The 20,695-nt window shown below is 57.7% G+C and overlaps 1 protein-coding gene across 8 annotated transcripts in view; it reads right to left on the bottom strand.

Annotated features, from left to right (window-relative positions):
• The window catches only part of DYSF (dysferlin), a 109,279-nt gene that overhangs the window by 53,347 nt on the left and 35,237 nt on the right, over positions 1 to 20,695 (bottom strand). For all 8 annotated transcript variants that reach the window (XM_064448789.1, XM_064448787.1, XM_064448788.1 and 5 more), the window contains 10 exons: positions 17,392 to 17,485; positions 16,959 to 17,036; positions 11,821 to 12,002; positions 10,393 to 10,533; positions 9,166 to 9,195; positions 8,563 to 8,589; positions 4,916 to 5,017; positions 4,099 to 4,260; positions 3,090 to 3,255; positions 2,680 to 2,753 (listed from right to left, as the gene is read on the bottom strand). In XM_064448789.1, coding sequence (XP_064304859.1) covers positions 2,680 to 2,753; positions 3,090 to 3,255; positions 4,099 to 4,260; positions 4,916 to 5,017; positions 8,563 to 8,589; positions 9,166 to 9,195; positions 10,393 to 10,533; positions 11,821 to 12,002; positions 16,959 to 17,036; positions 17,392 to 17,485 — 1,056 coding nt within the window. The remainder of the gene's footprint in view (positions 1 to 2,679; positions 2,754 to 3,089; positions 3,256 to 4,098; positions 4,261 to 4,915; positions 5,018 to 8,562; positions 8,590 to 9,165; positions 9,196 to 10,392; positions 10,534 to 11,820; positions 12,003 to 16,958; positions 17,037 to 17,391; positions 17,486 to 20,695) is intronic.

The following is a 20,695-nucleotide window of genomic DNA, read 5'->3' as shown; positions in this document are numbered from 1 at the left end:
ATTTGGGTGAAAACCCCTGGTTTCCCAGAGGGAACTGCACTTCCCTCTTGTTTCCTCCACCAAAGTCACAGGAGCAGGAGCGACTGCAGGTCTGGAGCGACCCCGGCGAAGGCACAGAAAAATCAGGGGTGGGAAAAGGCACTGGCAGTCGGAGGAAAGGGAACGTTTTTTAAAACCCGTCGCATTTAGCGAATGGTTTTACCCTCAGAAAAACGAGGCCGAGGGCTGGCGTGGGGAGCAAACCCCACCTGGCCTCTGCCGCCAGGCAGCACCTTCCCGCCCCTCACACGCGCTCCCAGACCTTGGATAAGGTCTGTGCCCGCCACCGCGGGAGCGGCAAACGCATCCTTCCGTGCTTTGACCCCTCGGGGGGGAGCCAGCCCACCCACTGCCGCCTCTGCAGAGCGTCCCGCAGCCTCGGGGAGGCACCGGCTGCCACCGGCTTCCTCGGCGCGGCAGAGGGGCATCGCTTGCCCGGCACCACGCAGCTCATCAGAGGCAAGGTCAGGACCTGCACCCCGACTCCCGCCCGCGGTACTCCCTGACCCGACTTGCCTCCCAAACGCTCCCTGCGCTAGGCTAGAACAAGGGGGAGGGTTTATTTGCTGCAGTGAAGGTTCCTGTTCCAAGACCCGTTTTGGTGTGGTTTTTGCAGACATGCTCCAGTTACTTCACTGATGCAAGATGAAGCACACTTGTAAATTATTAAGACAAGCCCACAAATGGCGAGAGAATGGAAAGCAAATTAGGTGGTCAGTAGTATTTTTCTGCCTCGAGTTGCTTTTTCCCTTCAACGGCACTTGCTCACGGGGGCCAATGTTTTCCAGCTCCCCTGTCCAGCTCCCAGTCGGTACTGGAGCGTCTCAGGACAAGATGCCAGCATCGCAGGGGGCTGGGCATACGAACATCCCACCCCTCGGCTGGTGGGCAACCCGAAAAGGCAGCTCATGTGACAGTCCTCGCTGCAGGGACTGCGGGGTGACCGCGCCTGAGAGAACCAACCTGGATCTCATCAGTGCTTGGGATAGGTGGGCGCGGGCAGGGCCAGCTGCAGTCGGGACCGCAGCGGGCTCCAGTCCCACACCCACAGCTTTTGCCGAGCCCTGGCCAAAATCTTGATTATTCTTCAGCCCAAAGCCTGAAAGCCTTGAACTGGGCAGAGGCTGCAGCGTTGCAACACGCACTCCTGCTTAAGCAATGCCTGCTCAGCCGCGGGGAGGACTTGCACGGCCCGAACCCAGAGCAGACAACCTGGCACGAGGGGCGCAGCAAGGAGAGAGGAGCGGCTCCGGCTCTGAATCCCCAGGGACAGCCTGACGCTGGGACCCCAGTCTGAGCCCACCCTGGGACACGGCCGCCGCTGTCTGATGGCACAGCTCAGTGGATTGTAAAGTCCTCGTGAACAGACACACCGAGGTGCCGCCGAGGAGATGAATAAAGAGCAGAAGCATTGACACCCAAACTATCCATCCTGCCTCCTCGGGCAGCGGCAGGCGAGACAAGAGGCACACCTGAGAGGCAGACCTCTTACAGAAAGCTCAGGCTTTTCTAGCCGGAGGAACCACGCAGCACCCAAAGACTTTAAAACAGGGAGGAAGAAAATGCCAGCGCACGTTAAATACACCAAAGGGAACAGGAGACCGTGGCAAACTCCACCAAATGCTCCTGACAACGCTTCCAGCTGCTCCTGAGCAATGAGGTTTGTGCATCCCACGCGCACACGTCAGCACTGAGGGGTCTCTGCCTCAAAAGGACGCATCTACTGGCAAAGAAACACAAGGGCCATGGAAGTGCAAAGCACCAGCAGGGCCAGTGTCACCAGTGTGGCCAGACACCTTCCAGCTCTGCTTGAGGAAGGAGGAATAGCAACCCCAGTGCACTGCCCAGCCTGGCTCACTACGAGGGGCAGCTGAGACCCCTCAAACTCATGGCACATAGAAGCTATCCGCAACAGCACCAACACATTCCTCCTTCACTGACCCTGCGGAAGCACGTCCAGGTCCCACCACCATGGCATATTCTGCAACCACGGTCCCCACCGCGACCCTCCGCAGAGGAACCGGAGCTGCTGAGAGCAGCAAGCGGGTTTGGAAGCAGCAAAGCATCCCGCAAAGAGCAAAAGCGGGGACAGGAGACCTGTCCACGTGGTTGTGGTAAGGACAACTGAGCCTCAGGGAACCTTTGCTTCCAGCGTGGCCTTGGGCAAACCGTCCCACCCGCCGACATCAGCTCACGCCCTGCAGTGCTGGGGTAAGTCCCCTCAAGGCTGTCAGCTCCCTGGGGCAGTGGCTGTCACTTCCAAGAGAGCATCCCGCAGAGCAGAGCCTTAAGGGGATGACTGCTAACCTTTTTTCAGCCTCAGACCAAACCATACATTTGAGGAAGAGACACTGGAGGGATGAGCCTGGCGTGGAGGGTCTGTTGTCTCTCCCCCCGAAAAGCAAATCTCACGCCTCATTTTAAACATAGGGGAGAAGGATGAGGTCGTGGTTGTTTGTTACGGGTGGAGGAAAGGAGGTGAGAACAGGTGGAAGCTGCAAAAGGAGCGTTGCAACGAGACATGACCTCACATCAGAGATCTGCGTCACGCTCCACCCCAGCCCTGGACCTGAACACGTCCCCCCGTATCGCGCGAAGTAAGAAACCAGTGTCCTCCCACCGCTGCGGTTTTTTCCATACCTGGACAGGAATAAGAGGCTCTTTGTCGTCGATGTCAATTAGGACATCATCCCTGGGCGTGAGGCTCCCATCATCTGCAATCAGGGCAAGCAAGAGCATGACCAGGACATCCAGCCGTTAGAAACCCCAAAGCCGAGCCACCTTGGGATTAAGCTCCAGGAGCAATCTCAGCCTTGCCCAGAGCCTTCACAGAAGCCAAAGCTCTTGTTCGCGTGGGTTGGACAGCTTGGCCAAGGGACAGCCAACCAACCAACCAACCCCAGAGCTAAACTCATCCTTGGCACCTCCTCGGCTTTTTTGCATCAGACCTACAGCTGGGCTGAGCTAAAAGCAACGTACACGGTGACCCACAGCTCCCCCGGAGAAGGGCACGGGTGTGCGGCCAGCACGGTCCTCGCGGCAGCGCGTACCTGATGGCTCCTGGGTACCCTCCCTCTCCTCTCGGTACGGGTCACAGTAGAAGCCCTCCAACGAGCGGATGGTGCACTGCCCCACCACGGGTCTTCGGCCAAACGGCCTGTTGTCGATGATTTTGATGAGGATGGGGGGGCTGTAGAGGCTCTCCTTGGGCAAACGCTGTGGGCAGAGGGAACACGTAACTATGCAGGGCAGGAAGGGACCTGCTCTGCATGTCCCCAACGGGAACTGAGGCTGAGCAGGGCAGAGTCACAGCATCCCAGCCTGCCAGGGGTTGGAAGGGCCCTCTGGAGCTCACCCCGTCCCACCCCCTGCTGGAGCAGGCACCCCCAGAGCAGGGGCACAGGGCCGCGTCCAGGCGGGGGGTGAATGTCTCCAGGGAAGGGACCCCACAGCCTCTCTGGGCAGCCTGTGCCCCTGCTCTGGCACCCGCACAGGGAAGGGGTTTGTCCTCATGTTCAGGGGGAACTTCCCGTGTTCCAGCTTGTGCCCGTGGCCCCTTGGCCTGGCGTTGGGCACCGCTGAAAAGAGCCCGGCCCCATCCCCCTGACACCCACCCTTCAGATATTTACAGGCATTGATGAGATCCCCCCTCAGCCTTCTCTTCTCCAGGCTGAACAGACCCAGGTCTCTCAGCCTTTCCTCACAAGGGAGATGCTCCAGCCCCTGACCATCTCCGTAGCTCTCCCCTGGCCTCTCTCCAGCAGTTCCCTGCCCTTCTTGACCTGGGGGGCCCAGACCTGGACGCAGCACCCCAGATGTGGCCTCACTGGGGCAGAGCAGAGGGGCAGGAGAACCTCCCTCGCCCTGCTGCCCACGCTCCTTTCCATGCACCCCAGGACACCGCTGGCCCCCTTGGCCCCAAGGGGCCGGTGCTGGCTCAGGGTCACCTCGCTGCCCAGTTAGCTCCACCATAGGACACATTTCTTTATGGGACCTCTGGAGGTCCCTCCCAACCAGTTCTATGACCCCGTCACTGCAGGGCAGGGACCAGGTCCTCACCACTTCCATGAAGAGCACACAGACATCAAAGTTGGGGTTCTTCTTGACGTTCTTGATGACGCAGGACTGCACGAGCTGCCCTCCACACTCCACCAGCAGGCTGGGCGAGGTGACACTGGCCAGCTGGTAGCTCTTGAGGTTCCTCAGCCCCCAGGCCAGGATCTGAAGGGTGAGGGGAACAGACAGCAAAGACTGAGCCAAAGGTCTGCCTCCAGGTCTCTCACTGAGCTTCTCAGCAATGGAGGTAAACCTGAAGGCTGGCCATGAAGCCCATGAATCAACCATGTGGGAGAAGTCAGGACATACGGCAAATATTTCTCTGTATGCACCGATACACCAGGTCCACAAATGCTTACCTATCACTGGAACATCTCTGTTTTGGGCAAGTATCCCCGTGTGAGACACAGTGTCCTTAGAATCATGGAATCATTAAGGTTGGAAAAGACCTCTAGGATCAAGTCCAACCATCAACCCAACACGCCCAGGCCTCCTAAACCATGCCCTGAAGGGCCGTGTCTACACGGCTTTTTTAATACCTCCAGGGAACGTGATACCTCCTTCTGAAAAGGAAGTGTGGTCCGGGGCTGTGATCTGCCCTAGGACCTGACAGCTTGGTGAGGCTTGTTTTCCCAGCAAGACAACACTTTTTGACTGACAACCCATGAGCAGAACCAGCTCCCAGCACTGGCAGGACTCTGCAGCCACAGAGACTGGCTTGGATCCCATTTCTGCGTCTCATCCCCCCCCGCTGGGGACACACGTTAGGGGTGTTATTCTGCAAGGGGACGAGCTGCCCCGTGCACTCCCCATCACTCACCTCGATGGCCGTGCGCTGCAGGACCGGTTTGATTCCTTGGGGGACCATGTAAATGTTGGGCTCCCGCTGGGGCGGGGGGTACGGCAGGTCGGAGTCCGCGGACTGCGGGGGAGCAGAGATGCGAAAGGCACGTCAGGTCGTGCCACGACGGGACACCGACCCCATCGCCTCCACCTCCCCGTGCGGCATCCCCCCAGAGCCTCCTCTCTGCAAAACTCATCTGCCCCCCAGAAGTCCAGGACATAGACAGGGGGAGATGAGGGCTGGGGTGTAGATGTATTTACATTCTCTCCCTTTAATCTGACCCTGGAAAGGGTCAAACATCTACTGCTGAGAGCGATCCCTGAGCCCTTCCCAGGGAACTAAGAGGAATCTGCCCTCCATCAAGGTTCAGCCTCCTTTAGGGGAGGAGGGGATGAAAGCGCATCGGTCCCATGCCAGGACCTCGGTGAGATAGTTATGCAGAGGGATGAGGAGAAGGGATGAAGAAGCAGCAGCAGCGGGTTAATCAGTGAAATAGAGCATTGCCTTCGGATGCAGGAAGGGGCTGTTGTTCATACAACAGCTCAGCTATAAAACTTATCTAGCAGCCGCCAAGCTGCCGGCCGCAGGACGGGGCTCGGATAAAGTTGTCTATGCACCTTGTATACAGAAGGAGATTTCCTTCAGGGTGAGACTAAATGTAGACAGCAGGTGAGGGATTCAAAATTTGCCTTCACAGAGGCGGAAAGCAGGGAGCCAGGCGTCCCCGGCTGCCCACAGGGGCCGGGCTCCGAGCCATCCCAGCGTTCGGGTTCTTCTTGACCTGCGTCTTCGAGTTCGGAGTCACCAAAAAGGCAGGAATGAAAGCAAAACCTCTAAAAATGCAACCCTCAACCAAGGGCAGTTGGAACCAATTTAGGAGACCGGCATTCTTTTCAGGCTGGAGTATTATTGCATTAAATTAAGTGTGTATATGTATTTCAATTATAGGATTGGTTCAGGTTTATATATGTATGTATATAAACGCTCTACAAAGGGATTTTTCACGGTGGCATGTTGGATATACTAGACGCTAAGCTTTAATTTTCATTGGCAATTGCCGGTGGCTGCTGAATCAAGCTGCTTGTTAGCTGAAGCCTTTTGGTAACTCCATTTCGGGACAGATGCCTGGGTTCCCACACGGGGCAGACAGTAAATCTGGGGCAGACAGTCCCACCTCCCATGGTCCACATGCTCTCAGAAGCGGCTGGTGCTAGCAGGGAAAGGGAGGGTTAGCTGCGGGGCGAGCGCCTAAGGAGAAGGGAGAGGTGCAGAGTATCCCCAGCATCGCTCGGGTGCTCGGTACTTCTGGTGACCCGCCTGCTTACCCGGGGCCCTGATTTCAGGCTGCTAAATGGGACGTTGCACCACCAGCACGAGCCGATGCTGCCTCGGGGTAGAGGGACGGGCCAAACAGCCCTCTGAAGCTATCCTCAACTTCTGCTTGTGATCCGTAGCACTCAGAGCATATCGAGGTGCCTAAGCAGGGACTGAGCCAAGAAAAGCCTCAGCCTTCCCTCGTTTAGTGACATACGCTCGCTTGTAGCTTTAAAGTGCTTAAGTTTCGTTTAAGCTGCAAAATAGAGATGCAGAAGTCACCTAGCCCATCTCCAAACCCCAAGGCAGGCTCGAACGCCACACAGCCCCTGTAAGACATCTGCACAGTCTGTTCCCAAAAAGGGCGCTTTTTTCCCTAACAGGGCACCTAAATCCTCACTGATGCAAATATGACATGTTGCATTTCCTTATAGTCGTTGGACTAAAGATCATTTCAATCCTTCTATCCTCTGGCAAACCTGTATGGGAAAAGGGGAAGGCCCTGTGGAAAGAGCTCCTGCCTGCCCCGCGTCCTCTCCAGGTTCAGCAGCGGCTCTGCGAGCCAGCAGCGCGCGCCTGGCTCCTAACGCTGCAGCGTCTTCAGCTAGCACTAGCCATGTCTAAGTCCTCCTCAGTCCTCCCTGCTCTCCTGGCAGCTGTGCAGTCGTTCTCCCGGGTCTCAGCTGAATGCACGAGCACTAAACGTTTCACCAGTCGGGACAGCAATGAGCAGCGAGTCCTGGGGACGAGGCAGGAGCAGGGAGGGTTCGCGGTGGTAGGGGGGAGCAAGCAATTCCCAGACACAGCTCTCAACCCAGACACAGCCGGCTGGATGGAGGAGACATCCATGAAAAGACCTGTGGGGTTCTGCTGGCAGCTGGGACCGTCTGAATGAGACAAGTCAGAGGGAATCAGGGTGGAAGGGAGCTCTGGAGATCATCTAGTCTGACCCTGACTTTGATACAGGGTTGGAAGAGAGAGGAGTGAAAGTCAACACAGACCACACCAGTTAAAGCATCTCCCAGTCTGAGTGCACAGCTGGGCCACGTTGTTTCAAGGAGGGCTTAAAACCCAGTGCCAAAGGCTACCTCCATTTGCACCGAACAGAAATGCGGTAGGAGGGAGCCTGGTGGCAGCCTGGTTGTTCAGACACATCAGGAGCCTGCATGATGCACGTGTGAGCCCGATTCCCCACCAGGCTCGTTATTTACGGCTAAGGGCACTGGAGACCTCAGGCTGGCATCACTCTTTTGGGCGCAGGCTCAGTGGGTTGGTCTGGGTGGGGTTCCTGCAGGGCAGGGGGGTCAGGCCAGGCCATGTCTGAAGGAGCTGGTCTCTCTGAGAGTCTCTGTTGGGACGTTGCTCGGTTTCTGGGCAAAAGGCAGAGGAACAGAGGACAGTCGAGTGTTTAAGCATAAAAGGTACCCATTGGAGGAGCCCCTCGTAGAACAAGGCAGGGGTGCAGAGCTGCGAAGTGCCCCATCCAGAAATGGCAGTGGCAAGGGATGGAGGAGAAAGAGCAGAGAGATGGTTATGTTTACACGAGCTCATCCGTCTCAGCCCACATGGAGCACAAAGATGAGCCCCACATCATCAGGAAAGGCTGCTTGGGTGGAAGAAACCCATCTTGCAAACATGAGTTTATCCCATCCGACCTTTCATGGAAATGTGGCCAGGCTCTTTGCGTGCCCCAGGTCCCTCCTAGCTCACCTCCCAGACTTCGGGGTTAGCTGGCTCCTAGGGCCACCACAACACTCAAACAGACGTGCCCCTTGTTCAGCTCCCTGCCTTGTGTTTTCCAAGATACCAGCCTACCCTGACGCCACTTGGTTCAGCCTGCGATCTGCTCTGTAGGATGCACAAGGCCCGGGACGCAGCTTTGACAGGGTGCCCGATGGGGTCCCCGTGAGAGTATGTCCTTCAGAACAACCAGAACAGTCCAGCACGTGCCCCAGTTCCTGGTGAATCCCCCATGAAATCACACTTTTCAAGTGGGATTTCAGCCGAGGTTCAGCCACAGGTCAGCCCAGCAATTCAGCTTTTGCATGCTTAGTTTGGGAGGGTGGAACACCAGCAGACCTCATGCACACACATCCCACAAAGGTTAAACATCACCCGACGTGCCCTGCCATCGGGAACGCTCCCCGAGTTAAGCACGAAGCCCATCTACCCTCTCCTCCTGTGATCACTCATGTTACTAAAACCCCGATGCTGTTGACTTGACCCATCTGAGAAGAGACGGCCGCCCCACGGAGGCACAATTTTAACAATCTCCAAGATGAAGAGACAAGTAAATCTTATAGACTCACCTCATCCAGACTGGAGGAGAGCTCACTCTGGGGAAGAGAAGGAGAGTACAGAGTTAGAGCAACCCTCGTCCATAAGCCCATCCTAGGGCTTATAACTGTAGCTGATAACCGAATAGAAAAAGGATGCTTTCCAAGTTCCTGCGCACCACCACCCCCCCAGGCTTGAGAGGAACTCAGCGTAGGTAACTTAAAACCACTTAAAGCCCAACATTAGTTAATGCCGTTGCTCAGATGGGCTGCAGGGTAGGGAGGGAACATGCCGGAGCTGCTGGGAAGCACAGCCCTTCGCGAGGGGAATGAATTATATCAGGAATGGGATACATTTACCCCATCTTACAGGACAAAAGTGAGCTGCCCCACTCACTCCAGCTCTCTTTACCATCGGCTGAAGGAACCTGGCATCTCTACATGGGGATTCCTTCATCCTAAAATAAGTCCCTAAGACAGGACGGACAAACTGCAGAAGCAGGGCTGCAGCCAGAACCCGCCGCAAACCTCTGCGGGAGCAGCTGATGGCGCTGGGACCCTGCAGCTCCGTAGGGGCAGGGGAGGGGATGGCGAGAGGGCACAGGGTAGGAGCTGCAAGCAAGAGAAAGGCATTACCTCGAAGCCAGGGATGTGGTGGACAGCCGGCTGTGGAGAAAAAACACATACTTTCCGTTTGCACTCCTGGTGCTACCTCAGCTTTACGTGCAGAGACACACCAGCCCTCCCACAGCCACACGCTGCCCCCCTCCGTGCCCAGCACCGAGCTCCAAAAGGCCTGGGCATGAGGGCAGGGCTCTCCCTCTGGCAAGGAGGCACGGGCAGAGCCTCAGATCCACCCGGCTGCTTTCTGCTAGGATCAAACAAGGTCCTTAGAGAGGATCCCCCTTCCCAAGGTCTTCCCCGCCCAGTTCAGTGGCTTCTGAAGGGGGCGAGGAGGAAGAAGAGGCTGCATGCAGATGACCCGGCGCCCCGTCCCAGCAGCAGAGACATCCCCTGACTCCCACCCAGCAGTCCCGCGCTGGCGCAGCAAGGCTTGTGCCTGGCACATCCACCCCCGGCAGCTGCAGCAGCGCCGTGCGGGGAGCGCAGCGTCCCTCGGGAGCAGAGCTGGGACCCGCACCGGGCAGAGGGAGGAGGAGGGAGCTGCGGGATGGGACCCTCGCTGCCACCTCGGGGCTGGGCGGGAGGAACAGGACGGGGAGTTTTAGCTTTCCAGTCCATCCACTTTCCCTGGCATAGAGGCACATCTGGGCTGCAGCCAGTGGAAAAGCCAGAGACGAGAGAGGTGGTGCGTGCAGGGGGCAGGGAGGGGGGGAAAGCACACGAGAGCGCCCTGGGCACGATGAGGAGTCTCTCCCGCCCCGGCTGGCTCCGAATCACAGCCTCCTTCCCCTGTGGCTCATGACACCGAGCGCGGCACCTTGCTGCAGGACTAACCGCCCGCTTCGGCTCTCACAAACCCCATCCTTAAATTAACTGGGAGCAAAAGGCAGCGATCTGGGGCCAAAGGCACCAGGTTCTTCCCGTGATGCGAAGGTGTCAAGGCTCTGCACTCAGCGCCACGGCTGGGAGGGCACGAGCTGTGCCTCCCCGAAGGGGCACGCAGCAGCCCGGGCTTGGTCCCGGCACCGAGCCCCTTGCTAAATGCCTCCCACCGCACAGCCAGCGCCGAGCATTGCCGCCCTGGTGGAACTGAGGACGGGCAGCCGCAGAGCTGCTGAGCCCACGTGGACATAACCCAGCGCTGAGCAAAGGTGGGACCCTGGCGGGTGCTGAGAGGCTCCAAGGGAAGAAGCCAGCATTGCCATTAGAGGCAGGATCAGGTCCAGACGGGGAGCTCACCTTCTCCCTCTGAATCAGCTCGAAGGCAGCCAGCAGCTCCCCGACGTTTCTGTTTGCCTTGATGACCGGGTGCCAGGAGAGCCGCGGCGAGCGCGCCAGGCTGGGCTTGCAAATGCAGCGCCCCATGAACTCATCCGCACCCTGAAAGGCAAAGACATGCACGGGGAGCTTTCTTCCCACCCCACGTCCCGGTGGAGCCCATCACCACGCACCCACACCTCAGCCGAGACCCTAGCACTCAAAAATCAGGCTCAGTGTCTGAACCAGTATGAACCAGTATGGGACCAAGGAAGAAGAAAAGATGGCTTGGATGCCCGTACAGGCTCAAGTTTTCAAACTCCTTCCTGTAACTACGAGGGCTAGAAACGCACTCATTCTCATGCATTTTGGCTTAAACAGGAGGTGAAATTCCTACAGTATCGCACGATTTCCAGCACAGGAGCTCCGAGTATAACATTATCTGCAGCTCTTAAAAAGCCCATTCACTGGTCTGCAACGGGATCTTCAGTTGCCTTTGCTGTTCCCTGCTGGTGTCTTTTGGAGGAGGGAGGGCAGAAGGGCTCCTGAGACATTCCTGAGATACGTTCTACATGCTTTTCACTTGCACACTGAAACTCCTTCTGCTCTTATCATAGAATCACAGAATCGTTAAGGTTGGAAAAGACCCTTCAGATCATCAAGTCCAACCGCTAACCTGTCACTGCCAAGCCCACCACTAACCATACCCTCAAGCACCACATCTGCCCTTCTGTTAAATCCCTCCAGGGATGGAGGCTCCACCTCCTCCCTGGGCAGCCTGTGCCAGGGCCTGACAGCCCTTTCGGGGAAGAAGTTTTTCCTAATCTCCAACCTAAACCCCCCCTGGCGCAGCCTGAGGCCGTTCCCTCTCGTCCTGTCACTTCTTACTAGGGAGAAGAGACCGACCCCCGCCTCACTACAACCTCATTTCAGGTAGTTGTAGAGAGCAATAAGGCCTCCCCTCAGCCTCTTCTCCAGACTAAAAAACCCCTCTTGTGACAGGCTACAGCCCAGTTTTTCTAGGAAGGACTCAAGGTTATCTCACCAGCCCCCCAAATGCCTACAAGGCACTTTGGACACCTTTGGGCAGCTGAGCAAACACCAGTGTGTCATCCCCTACTTGCACAACTGCTTTAAACCCTGTCCCAAGCTTTTTCGACAAGGAAATAGGGTTAATCTGGCCACGCTGCACATAGATGCAGCTTTGGTGACTAGAGCAGGGCCACCAAGGACATCACTAGCAGAGCTGTTTGCTGAGATTTTTGTCTTCTGAGTGTCCAGCTCAACATCTGAGCCACGCAGAGACGTTACAGCATTGCACTCCAGAGGGCAGGAGCAATGCCAAGCGTCTGTCCTGCCTCCCCCAGCACACTCACACCACGAGGGTCCAGCTCATGCCCAAACACTTACGTAAGTGTCGTGATCATATATTTCCACGACGATGTTGGGAGGGGACTCAGATACATTCTGGGGGTCCCCAAAGATCTCTATCTCATAGAAGATGAGTGTCTGGTCCCAGGTAGGGTTCAAGGTGTTCTTGATCACCACCGTCTTCTGGCTTTGGTGGAGGAAGGAGACAATGGCATAGGGATCTGCAAGGGATGAAGGGATGTTAGACAAGAGGCAAAGGATGAATTAGATCTACCGGTCTAGGGAGGAGAAAGCAATTCACAGTCATTCAAGGGCCAGTGGGCTGTGCAGAGACGACTGCGAACAGGCTGAAGGAGCTGCGGGTCTTTCTGAAACAGCAATGACATTCCCATCATGTCCCAGGCAACTCCAGCTGAGAAGAGAATGAGGCCAAGTTCTCCAACACATATCCCTACACACCAGCTATTCGCAGCTCAGGTACGCCCCAAGCCAGATGCCTGTGTGTTTAGCAACCCTGCAAAGGGGTTGTCTTCCACAGACTCGCCCTGTCTCTCTTGAACCCACCATATCCTCCAGTGAGGACTCAAAACTGCGTGAAGAACCATCTTCTCGTGGTTTTTTGCAGTACTTGGCTCCCGCTGTCTCCACCTGAGGCTCCCCAGTTCTTGCATTAGGAGGGAAGGAGCAGTTTGCCCCTGCCCACCTACACTGACACCTTGGGTTCTGCAGGTTTCTACCATGCCACCCCTAAAACATCTCTTTTTCAAGCAGAAGAGTCTCAGTTATTCCCCACAAGAGGCCAATCCAGACCCCTGCTCACTCCAGCTCTTTTCAGGACACGACAACCACAATGGTCCACACAACTTCGCTGTCTATCTATGCAAAGACCTTCCTTCTCATCCCACAGCAGCCTCCTTTCCTTAAAAAAATACCTTGATGGAGGATTTTTTTTTTTTGCCAAAAACCTTTTGGGCATCCAGCGAGACTGTGTTAACCAGAGCAACCTTATCCTCTGGCTTGTGATATCTCCAGCTGGTGGAGACACCGCGACCTTCCCTGGCCACATCTCCCACCACTCCACTGCTGCAGCATCAGAAGGTTCCTCGCGGTGTGACTTGGCCTGTCCTGCTCCGGGTTATCCCCGTGACGCCTCACCCCGGCCACCAGCAGTGAGGTAGCACAAATGGTTCCCCTGTTGCCCTCAGGTGTGGGGTTTCCTCCCAGAAGACGTCTCTGCAAGGATGAGTGTTTCAGTGGTGGCAACACGGCCGTCTTCCAGCACTGCCGAGAGCACAAGCTGGTTCCATGGTGCAAACAGTCTTTCCCAGGGAGATGCAGGAGGCCCCAGCATTGCACACGTGGGTGAGCAGTGACTTCAGGTCACCCCTTGCTGTGAAGGCCAGACCACAAAGAAGGTGGCTGGGAGGTTACTGCCTCCTTCCTGGGGTCTTTAACATCTCCAGAAGAGACAGCAGCTGAGGATGCAGCCGGCAACCAGCCAGAGTCATCCTCCCAGCCTCCTTGCGTGAGCTTTGGTAACCTTCACGTCCTGGCGAGGGTTCTGGGTTCTCAGTGCTCCAGGTTATCCCACCCGGCCTCCAGCTGCCTCATCAGACGGCTCTGGGTCTCCCTTAGGGCTGCTGCATCGCATCTGCCAGCCCCGTGCAGATGCCTCAGGTACTCCAGGGTCTCATCAGACCCCTGTACTTAGGCGCTGGGCTGGGACCAAGGTGCCTCACCTCTAACTTGGGACAAAGCCAGAGGCTTCTCAACATGAGGCAGCAGCAAACAGTGAGGAGTAGCCACCCTTAACAACCAAAGCAATTAAAACAGGAAGCCTGAGATCAATTAACAACTGAAACACAAAACCTGAGCCCTCTCTATCACCTTCCCTTCCAGACAGCTTCAAAAAGCATGTGGCCCAAACCTCCCATGGGCATCCCGCCTGCACCGGCAGCAGCACCGGGCACGAGCCAGGACTAAGGGCTGTGCGAGAGGCTGGAAACATGCCACGGGCTCACATTATAAGACCTCACAGAGACTGAACACCTTTCACAACCTGATAGCACCTACTGGTCCTTGTCAGGCATGAGACCTCCATGATCGCTGCATCCCACCTGACCGGTCCCACGTGGGTCCCTGAGCTCCAGCTGCCGGCAAACCCCGACCTCCGTGGTGGCAGGAGGCATCACGGGCATTTTTGGAAGGACACGGGCCACCTCCTCTGCCTGGCACCCAGCATAACGGGCCACCACAGGACACAGATGCACCAGGCAGTGTATGGGGGTCCACCAGCACGCAGCGGGGAACCACTCCCGCCACCCAAAGCCAGCCCCAAGAGACCTACCGGTGGCCGGGAGCGTGGCAGCCCCTACAAATGCAACCGTTAGCGCTCGGCGCTGCGCGAATCCCCGCGGTCCCCGGAGAGGTACCCCGACCCTGCAAAACAGCCTGCGCACCCTGACCCCAGCACCCCCCGGAGTCTGCGAGCTTACCCTGGGAGCAAAACGAGCCCTGCCCACCCTGGGGAGGGAGCAGCACCCCCCAGGCACCTGAACGTGGGGCCGGCTGAGCAGGGTGCTGCCCCCCACCCTCTCTCCCCTCCTCCAGGGACCGGGGGGAGAGAGGGGTGTATTTTCTGTCTTGGCGTCCGGACCGCAGCAGACGTGTTTAATGAGCCGGGGCTGCTTGCGAGGTGGCCGGCTGGAGGGAGCACTATTCACACTGGGAAGAACCTTTTCCACTTACGCGCTTTTTTCCAGTAAGAGGAAAGCAGAATGCGTTACAATAAACAAAAAAACCATGGATTTGGATTTGCTTTTTTGCTCTTTTTTTTTTTTTTCCCCCTCTTCTTCTTTTTAAAGGAGGTCTCTATAAAGCCCCTTTGTTTAGACCCTCGTATGCACAGAAGGTTTATTTTTATAACTGTGTAAAGCCCCCTTAATGAACTCCTTTATGCTTTGTTAAGGCAGCGGAGATCACAATTCCACATTGTGGCATGTTGTTACTCATGTTGTCCTTGGCCAGGTTTTTCCGAAGGAAGGGAGTCCCCTCCCCACTCCGCCGATCGGGGCCATGAGATCACCTCGGTCCCCACCACTTCGAACAACAAACCCTTTGTGGAGGCGGAGGGGAGACGGGACCTCAGTGGGCGCAGACACTGGGTGATTGTTTGGGTGCTCTACACCTCTCCAGGGCATTTCTGCCCACCCACGCCCCCCTCCCCAAACCCCTCTGCTTCAAAATACCAGGGGGAGCCGGTGGTCCTGCTGCCCAGCACGGTGATACCCGGCTGTCCCCGCTCGCTGCTGCCTGCTTTTGGGGTCTGTCCCAAAGACCTGCCACCCCCGTGCCAACGCTGGCGGGCAACCCCACACCCAGCCCCTCTGCAAATCCCCGCGGCAGACGGTCAGTGACAGCCTCGGAGGGATGCTGGGTGCGTCCTGCCGGCGGGCACCACTGCGGAGGGGCGTGGGTCCCCCGGGGATGCCCGCTCACGTCTCAGGCGTGGCCCCTGCCACAGGGCACTGAACTGACGGGGGGACTGTTTGCGTTACCCCAGCTCCAGCTCCGAGCCAGGGGTAAACTGCGACACCCCCGCTGTCCTGCTTTCCCGCCTCAGAATGACGTGCCAAAGCATTAACGGGTGTGGGCAAAGGCAGCTTTGGTCACAAGCACCAAAGAGCCACGGAGCCACCTGGCTGGGATGGCCCAGCCCATGGGGAAGAGCATGTGGGACCCTCTGGCTGCTGGGGGGGCTGGTCCCTGCTCAGGTCTGATGCAAAGGACCGTTCCTGACACGTCCTCCCACCTCCGCGGCCACACTTCACCCTCCGCTGCAAACGAAACGATCCTAAAACCAAACCACCTACACCCAACCACCTTTCAGTGCCGAAAGACAACAGAGCTGCCCAACCGATGGAGTGGCGTATCTTATTCTGACTTGATTTCTCAACCCAGAAAACACGAGCTCAGCACGGGACATCCCGACCACATCAGCTCAAGTCTGGCAGCGTCAGGAGTGCCTGAAGCTGTGCCGGGCACGTGTTGAGCCGCAGGACACGGGAAGCCTCTCGCTCACAGTCCAGGGCACCCTTTTCTCTGCCTGGGACCACACTTTTTTCCATGAAGGGACATTTTTTAGTCCAGTCTGAAGGATGCCCTGTTCAGGCACCGGCTCCATCAATGAAAGCCCCGAGCCGTTGCCTCCCAGCCCCTTTGCAGAGTTTCCAGGATGGAGACCGGAGGAGCAGCAGCTTCATTTAACGTTCAGTTGTGAAAACAAATACGAACCGTTTTACAGATTTGCCACTGTTAGGTACTTTCCTTTCCAAACCGTATTTTCAATCAATTCTTTCATTCCTAACAAACGGGCGTCTCCCTTTTTCAGCCTTCATCCCTTCCCCAAACCATAGGAAAAACCCCCTCCGCGACCCCCAGACCCAGGAGACTGGTGCCCCCCTGCCCTGCAAGGGTGGGCAAAAGGCTGGCCAGGGTTCAGCCAGCTGGGAGCAAGCTGGATGCTGAGGGCACATAAATCTGACCAGAAACTTCATGAGGATGCCAGAGGAGAAGCTGCCTCTCTCCTCCGAGGTCCTAATTGTACCCTTGCACCCTTCTGAATTTTTCTGAGCACACCTCATGGAGGTTTCTGCCCCGCGCTCCATCATCTCGGCACCAGCCCCGAGCCCGCCGCCCTCCCCGCGATCCCCCAGCTCGCGCGCTGCACGGGCGGGCAGCTCGAGGCGACGTGCCACGGTAAACATCCCTGCCCTCTGCTCTGTTTTTATTTGTCATGCCCCTGAGCCGTCTGCTACCCAGCCTTGCCACTGGCTTTCAGCGTCACCTCGGCCCGGGGAGAAGGAGCTATTAGTAAAGCAAACAACTCTGACTCACGGCTGACCTAGGTAACTTGTGGTTTCTGGTTGGTTTCTCACATAAGAGTTCTTGAAACTCTGATTTTATTTTTTTTTTTTTGCTGATGGGAAATCAAGCTACCAGGCAGGTTGCCCTGGGAAAGCCTCGTGCCGCTGCCTTCTGTCGTTTGGCTGCCAAACACCCCTCATTTCACATCAATAAATAGCCCAAAATTTGCTTTACAGACCCCACTACTCCCCAGCATTCATTACAACACTAATTACAAGCACAAACAAGTGGACGTGAGCATTTGGGCTTACCCGAAAAGCTGTCCTTGTCCATGGCGATCAGATCCCGCGCTTGGTACATGTAGCAGCGGAGGTGGTATCTGTTCCCACCTGTACAGAGGAGCGAGAAACAGCTGAGAGACGAGCCCAGGGACGAGTGCAGGGCGCTGGGGAGTAGCTGGGTTTTTAACCAGCCCCAGGCTCATGTCTGCAGGCAGCTTGGCTTAAGCCTTCCCATGGCTTCCCAAGAGAGCACCGAGCTCTGAGCATGCTGCTGTTCCCGGGGGGACAAGCTGCGCCCCATCCTTACCCACCCCCTTCTTTCCATCCACCTGCGTTCAGGGTGGCTGAGAGGAAGAGGATGGGACAAGCTCGGCTACGGGGTCCCCATCCCCACAGCAGAGACCCCACGCCAGGACTCGCTGCAGGGGAACTTCACCCGACCCTCCGACCCTTGGGGCCTTACAGTCAAATATGCACGAAATGGTGGGTCTGTTGACACCGAAACTGAGCGTGGAGATGGATTTGCCATCGTCACTCTTGTCGTCTGTCACTCCTCCCTGCAAGAGAAAGCGAGGCAGGGTCGGTCATGCCAGCACCCCCTCTGCAGCCGGGGCTCCCCTCGGGATGGGGTCCTCCAGGGCATTATCCACACGCGTGTCCAAGAGGGCTTTCGGCTTCCCCGTGGAGGGACCCTCAGGCTCTTCTGCCCCGGGAGGGCAGAGAGGACGCAGCTCCCGATCCACGCCGTGCTGGGAGGGAACAGGACACAACAACAAAAGCGGCCCGAGGGTCACCATGTCGCCTCCCGCCTCCCAGCATCGCACCGGCACGGAAAAGCCTCTCCCAAAGTCCATCATTCTCGGAGCAGTAGTTAGTAGTTAAAGCAATTTCACCAAGTCCATCCTTGGAGCAGTAGTTAGGAGTTAAAGAACATTTCCCTAAATCCCCTTGCAAGCAAAATTAATGGAGTATAAACTTTGTGAACAGTGATACAGACGGTGTCAAATGCAGCCCAACGCCCCGCTCGCTGCCCGGGGGGAGCCTCGGCCGACCTGGGCCATCGCTCTTCCCTCTCCTTGTGCTCGCCCAGGAGAGCTGGCCTTTTATCACCTCCTAATTGCCGCGTTCAGCTTGAAATATTTAGTTGTAGGAAAAGGAGCATAAAGGTAACTTCCTGGCCAGTGTAAATCTGATCTTTAAGTATTTTTCAATTATCGAATGCTAGGGAGAGGTGGGAGGGGTGTTTAAAGAAAGAAGAAGAAAGAAGGAAAAAAGACAAAAAAAAAAAAAAGCAGGTCCGCGATGGAGTTTCCAGAGCCTGGAGCTGCCTGGTCCCAAAAACGTGTCAGGAGCTTAGGTGGTCCTCAGAGCCCTCCTTGCCTTTCCAGGCAGGAACCGCAATTACCGCGACATTGTCTGCAGAGGCAGCCCTGGGGGTTGCGCTGTATTTACGGCGGCGAGGTCGCGCCGAGGGTTTGCAAGGCAACCTCCGCGCTGCCTTCCCGTCCTCGCCCCCCTCCCCGCGGGAGATGAATAGCTCCTCAGTTATTTTTATGACCTTTCTGCCCGGCGGACCGCCGGTCCCCCCGGTCCCCCCACCCCGACCTGCGCCCGCTGAGAGCCTGGGGGAGGGCGAGTGGAGGAGACCAGGAGCTGAGGCAGGCAGGGATTGCTCTCTGAAGCCCTCAGCAAGGGCTCGGGGACCCCAGGTCTATCCGTCACGAGGAAGGGGGACGCCTCACACCCCAAAACACCACGGAAAGCACTCCTTGGAGAGGGCAAGCTGAAAACCACTCTTGCTCAGGACTACGATTTGCCCTTTGGGGTCTCCACGCAGGATGGAGTACCCCCACGACCTCCTCCCTTCGCCCCATCCCCGTGGGGTTCCCAGGCACCCGGTGCTGCAGTGGGAGCCCGTGCACGGTGCAACGTATCAGCCGCACGCCTTGGGCGCAGAAGCACCGGGGGGGACAGCGGGACCCTCACCCCGGTGGCATCTCACCGCTCTGCCCCGAGCAGGACTCCTCTGCAGCTGGGGTCTCCCACCAGGACCCCACGCTTGGTGCAGCTGGTCGGTGGTTTGGGCACAAAGCTACAGCACCGGTGCCCCCAACCCTGGCCAAACCCCGGCAGCACCAGGCCCCCACCCTGGCTGTCATCCCCCTGCTCTTCTCCTGCCCGGGAACAGTGCTTCCATCACGCCTGGTGCCGAGCCAAAGCTAGGGCGTACGCGCCGGCGGAAACAGGCAAGATTTTCCAGCCTGGCATGGAAAACCCAAAGCTCTCTGTCAGACAAAGGTTTCCCTTGGCTGATTTTTGGGGGAGGATGGGAGGAAATGGGGCTTGCGGGGTGGGAGGGCTGCTCGCAGCTCCAGGGCAGAGCCTCTGGGCTTTCCATCAGAAACCAGAGACAGCCCCAAGCCGCAGAGCTCGGCTCTGGGCTTCCCAAAAATCGGACTGAGGGCAGAGCGGTGCCCTGGGGCCACACCATGTCCCGAAGTCCTTCTCTTTTAAGGACTGCCAGTGATGAGCGAGCTGCCAAACGGCAGGTCCCAAAAAAAGCCAGGACACGCTGTCACAGAGAGGGAAATGCAGGGACAAGCTGATACGAGCAAGCCCGAGGGAAAGGAAGGCTGCCCAGCTGATATGGGGAGGAGGCACAGGTGAAATAGAGGCAGAAGAGGAAGACGGGGTAGCGCTGCGAGCAGCGGTGTTACACTGCCTCCGCGTTTCGGGTATGGGTGGGAGCGCTAGAAGCCTTCTGCATCACCAGCTTCTCCGCCTCCAGCTCCCCATCAGGCAGCTGGGACCCATCATGAGAAGCAATAAGCACCAGGCGCTTTGTGGGTGTCCCCGGGAGTAGAGGGGGAGGCCAAGCCACGGGCAGTGGAGAGGGCAGGGTGGTCATGGCAAGGGCAAAGGGGGTGGCCTGGAGGGTGGCATGCTTTGCCCAGGACACTCGTGGGCTCACCACAGGTCTAAGTCCTTGAGTCCTGCCCTGAGCCACCTGCGGACCATCCCGAGATGTGGGTGGCTGCAGGACGGCTCCAAGGACTGCCAAAAGACCGGCACCCCAACAAGCCATCCTGCATGGGAGAGCCCACGGCTCGGGGCAGCAGGAAGGAGCAGGTGGATCAGTGAGAAGCAACGTCTGAGGCAGCTCAGCCCACCCCAACGGGCACCCCAAACCCACCAGGCTAATTGCACCCAAGGCAGCCGAAAGCCAGCGCCACGTGGCAGCACCGCGAGCCCTCGCAGCAGCACGCGGGCCGGCTTTGGGCAGCACCACGCTGCTCCCCGTGGGACGGGGGAACCGGCAATGTCCCCCCGCTCCCCGTTGTTGGGTGTCAGGGGAAGGATGGAGCGTAAGTGAGCAGCAAAATAAAAGCCTTCAAGCGAAAGTAGGGGTGAGCAAGTGTTTGAGGAGAGCGAGCACGCAAAAGGAATCACGCACGGGTGTGCATGCACGTACGTGTGGGTCTGGGGGGCAGCCGTGACGCAGCAGGGCCGGGCGAGGGGCGCGAGCTGGGGTGACCCGGGCACAGAGCAGCCCTCCGGCTCCCCCCGCTGCGGGGAGCCGGGCTGGCTGGGAGCGGACGCTGAGCTCCCACCCCGCAGGTGGTGCCGAAGAGACGCTGAGCTCGCCCTGCAAAGGTGCTGAGCCCCACGCATGGCCCCAGGGCTGCAGCTGCTCAGCTCCACCGGCGCAGTGGGATTTTTGGGGGAAGCCTCTGCCAAGGAGTCACCAGCTCCTACAAAGCCCTGCT

The sequence above is a fragment of the Phalacrocorax carbo genome, chromosome 4 (genome assembly GCF_963921805.1).
Source record: "Phalacrocorax carbo chromosome 4, bPhaCar2.1, whole genome shotgun sequence".
Taxonomy (NCBI): domain Eukaryota; kingdom Metazoa; phylum Chordata; class Aves; order Suliformes; family Phalacrocoracidae; genus Phalacrocorax; species Phalacrocorax carbo.
The sequence above is the reverse complement of the archived record's forward strand: the minus strand, read 5'-3'. Positions and strand labels throughout refer to the sequence as shown.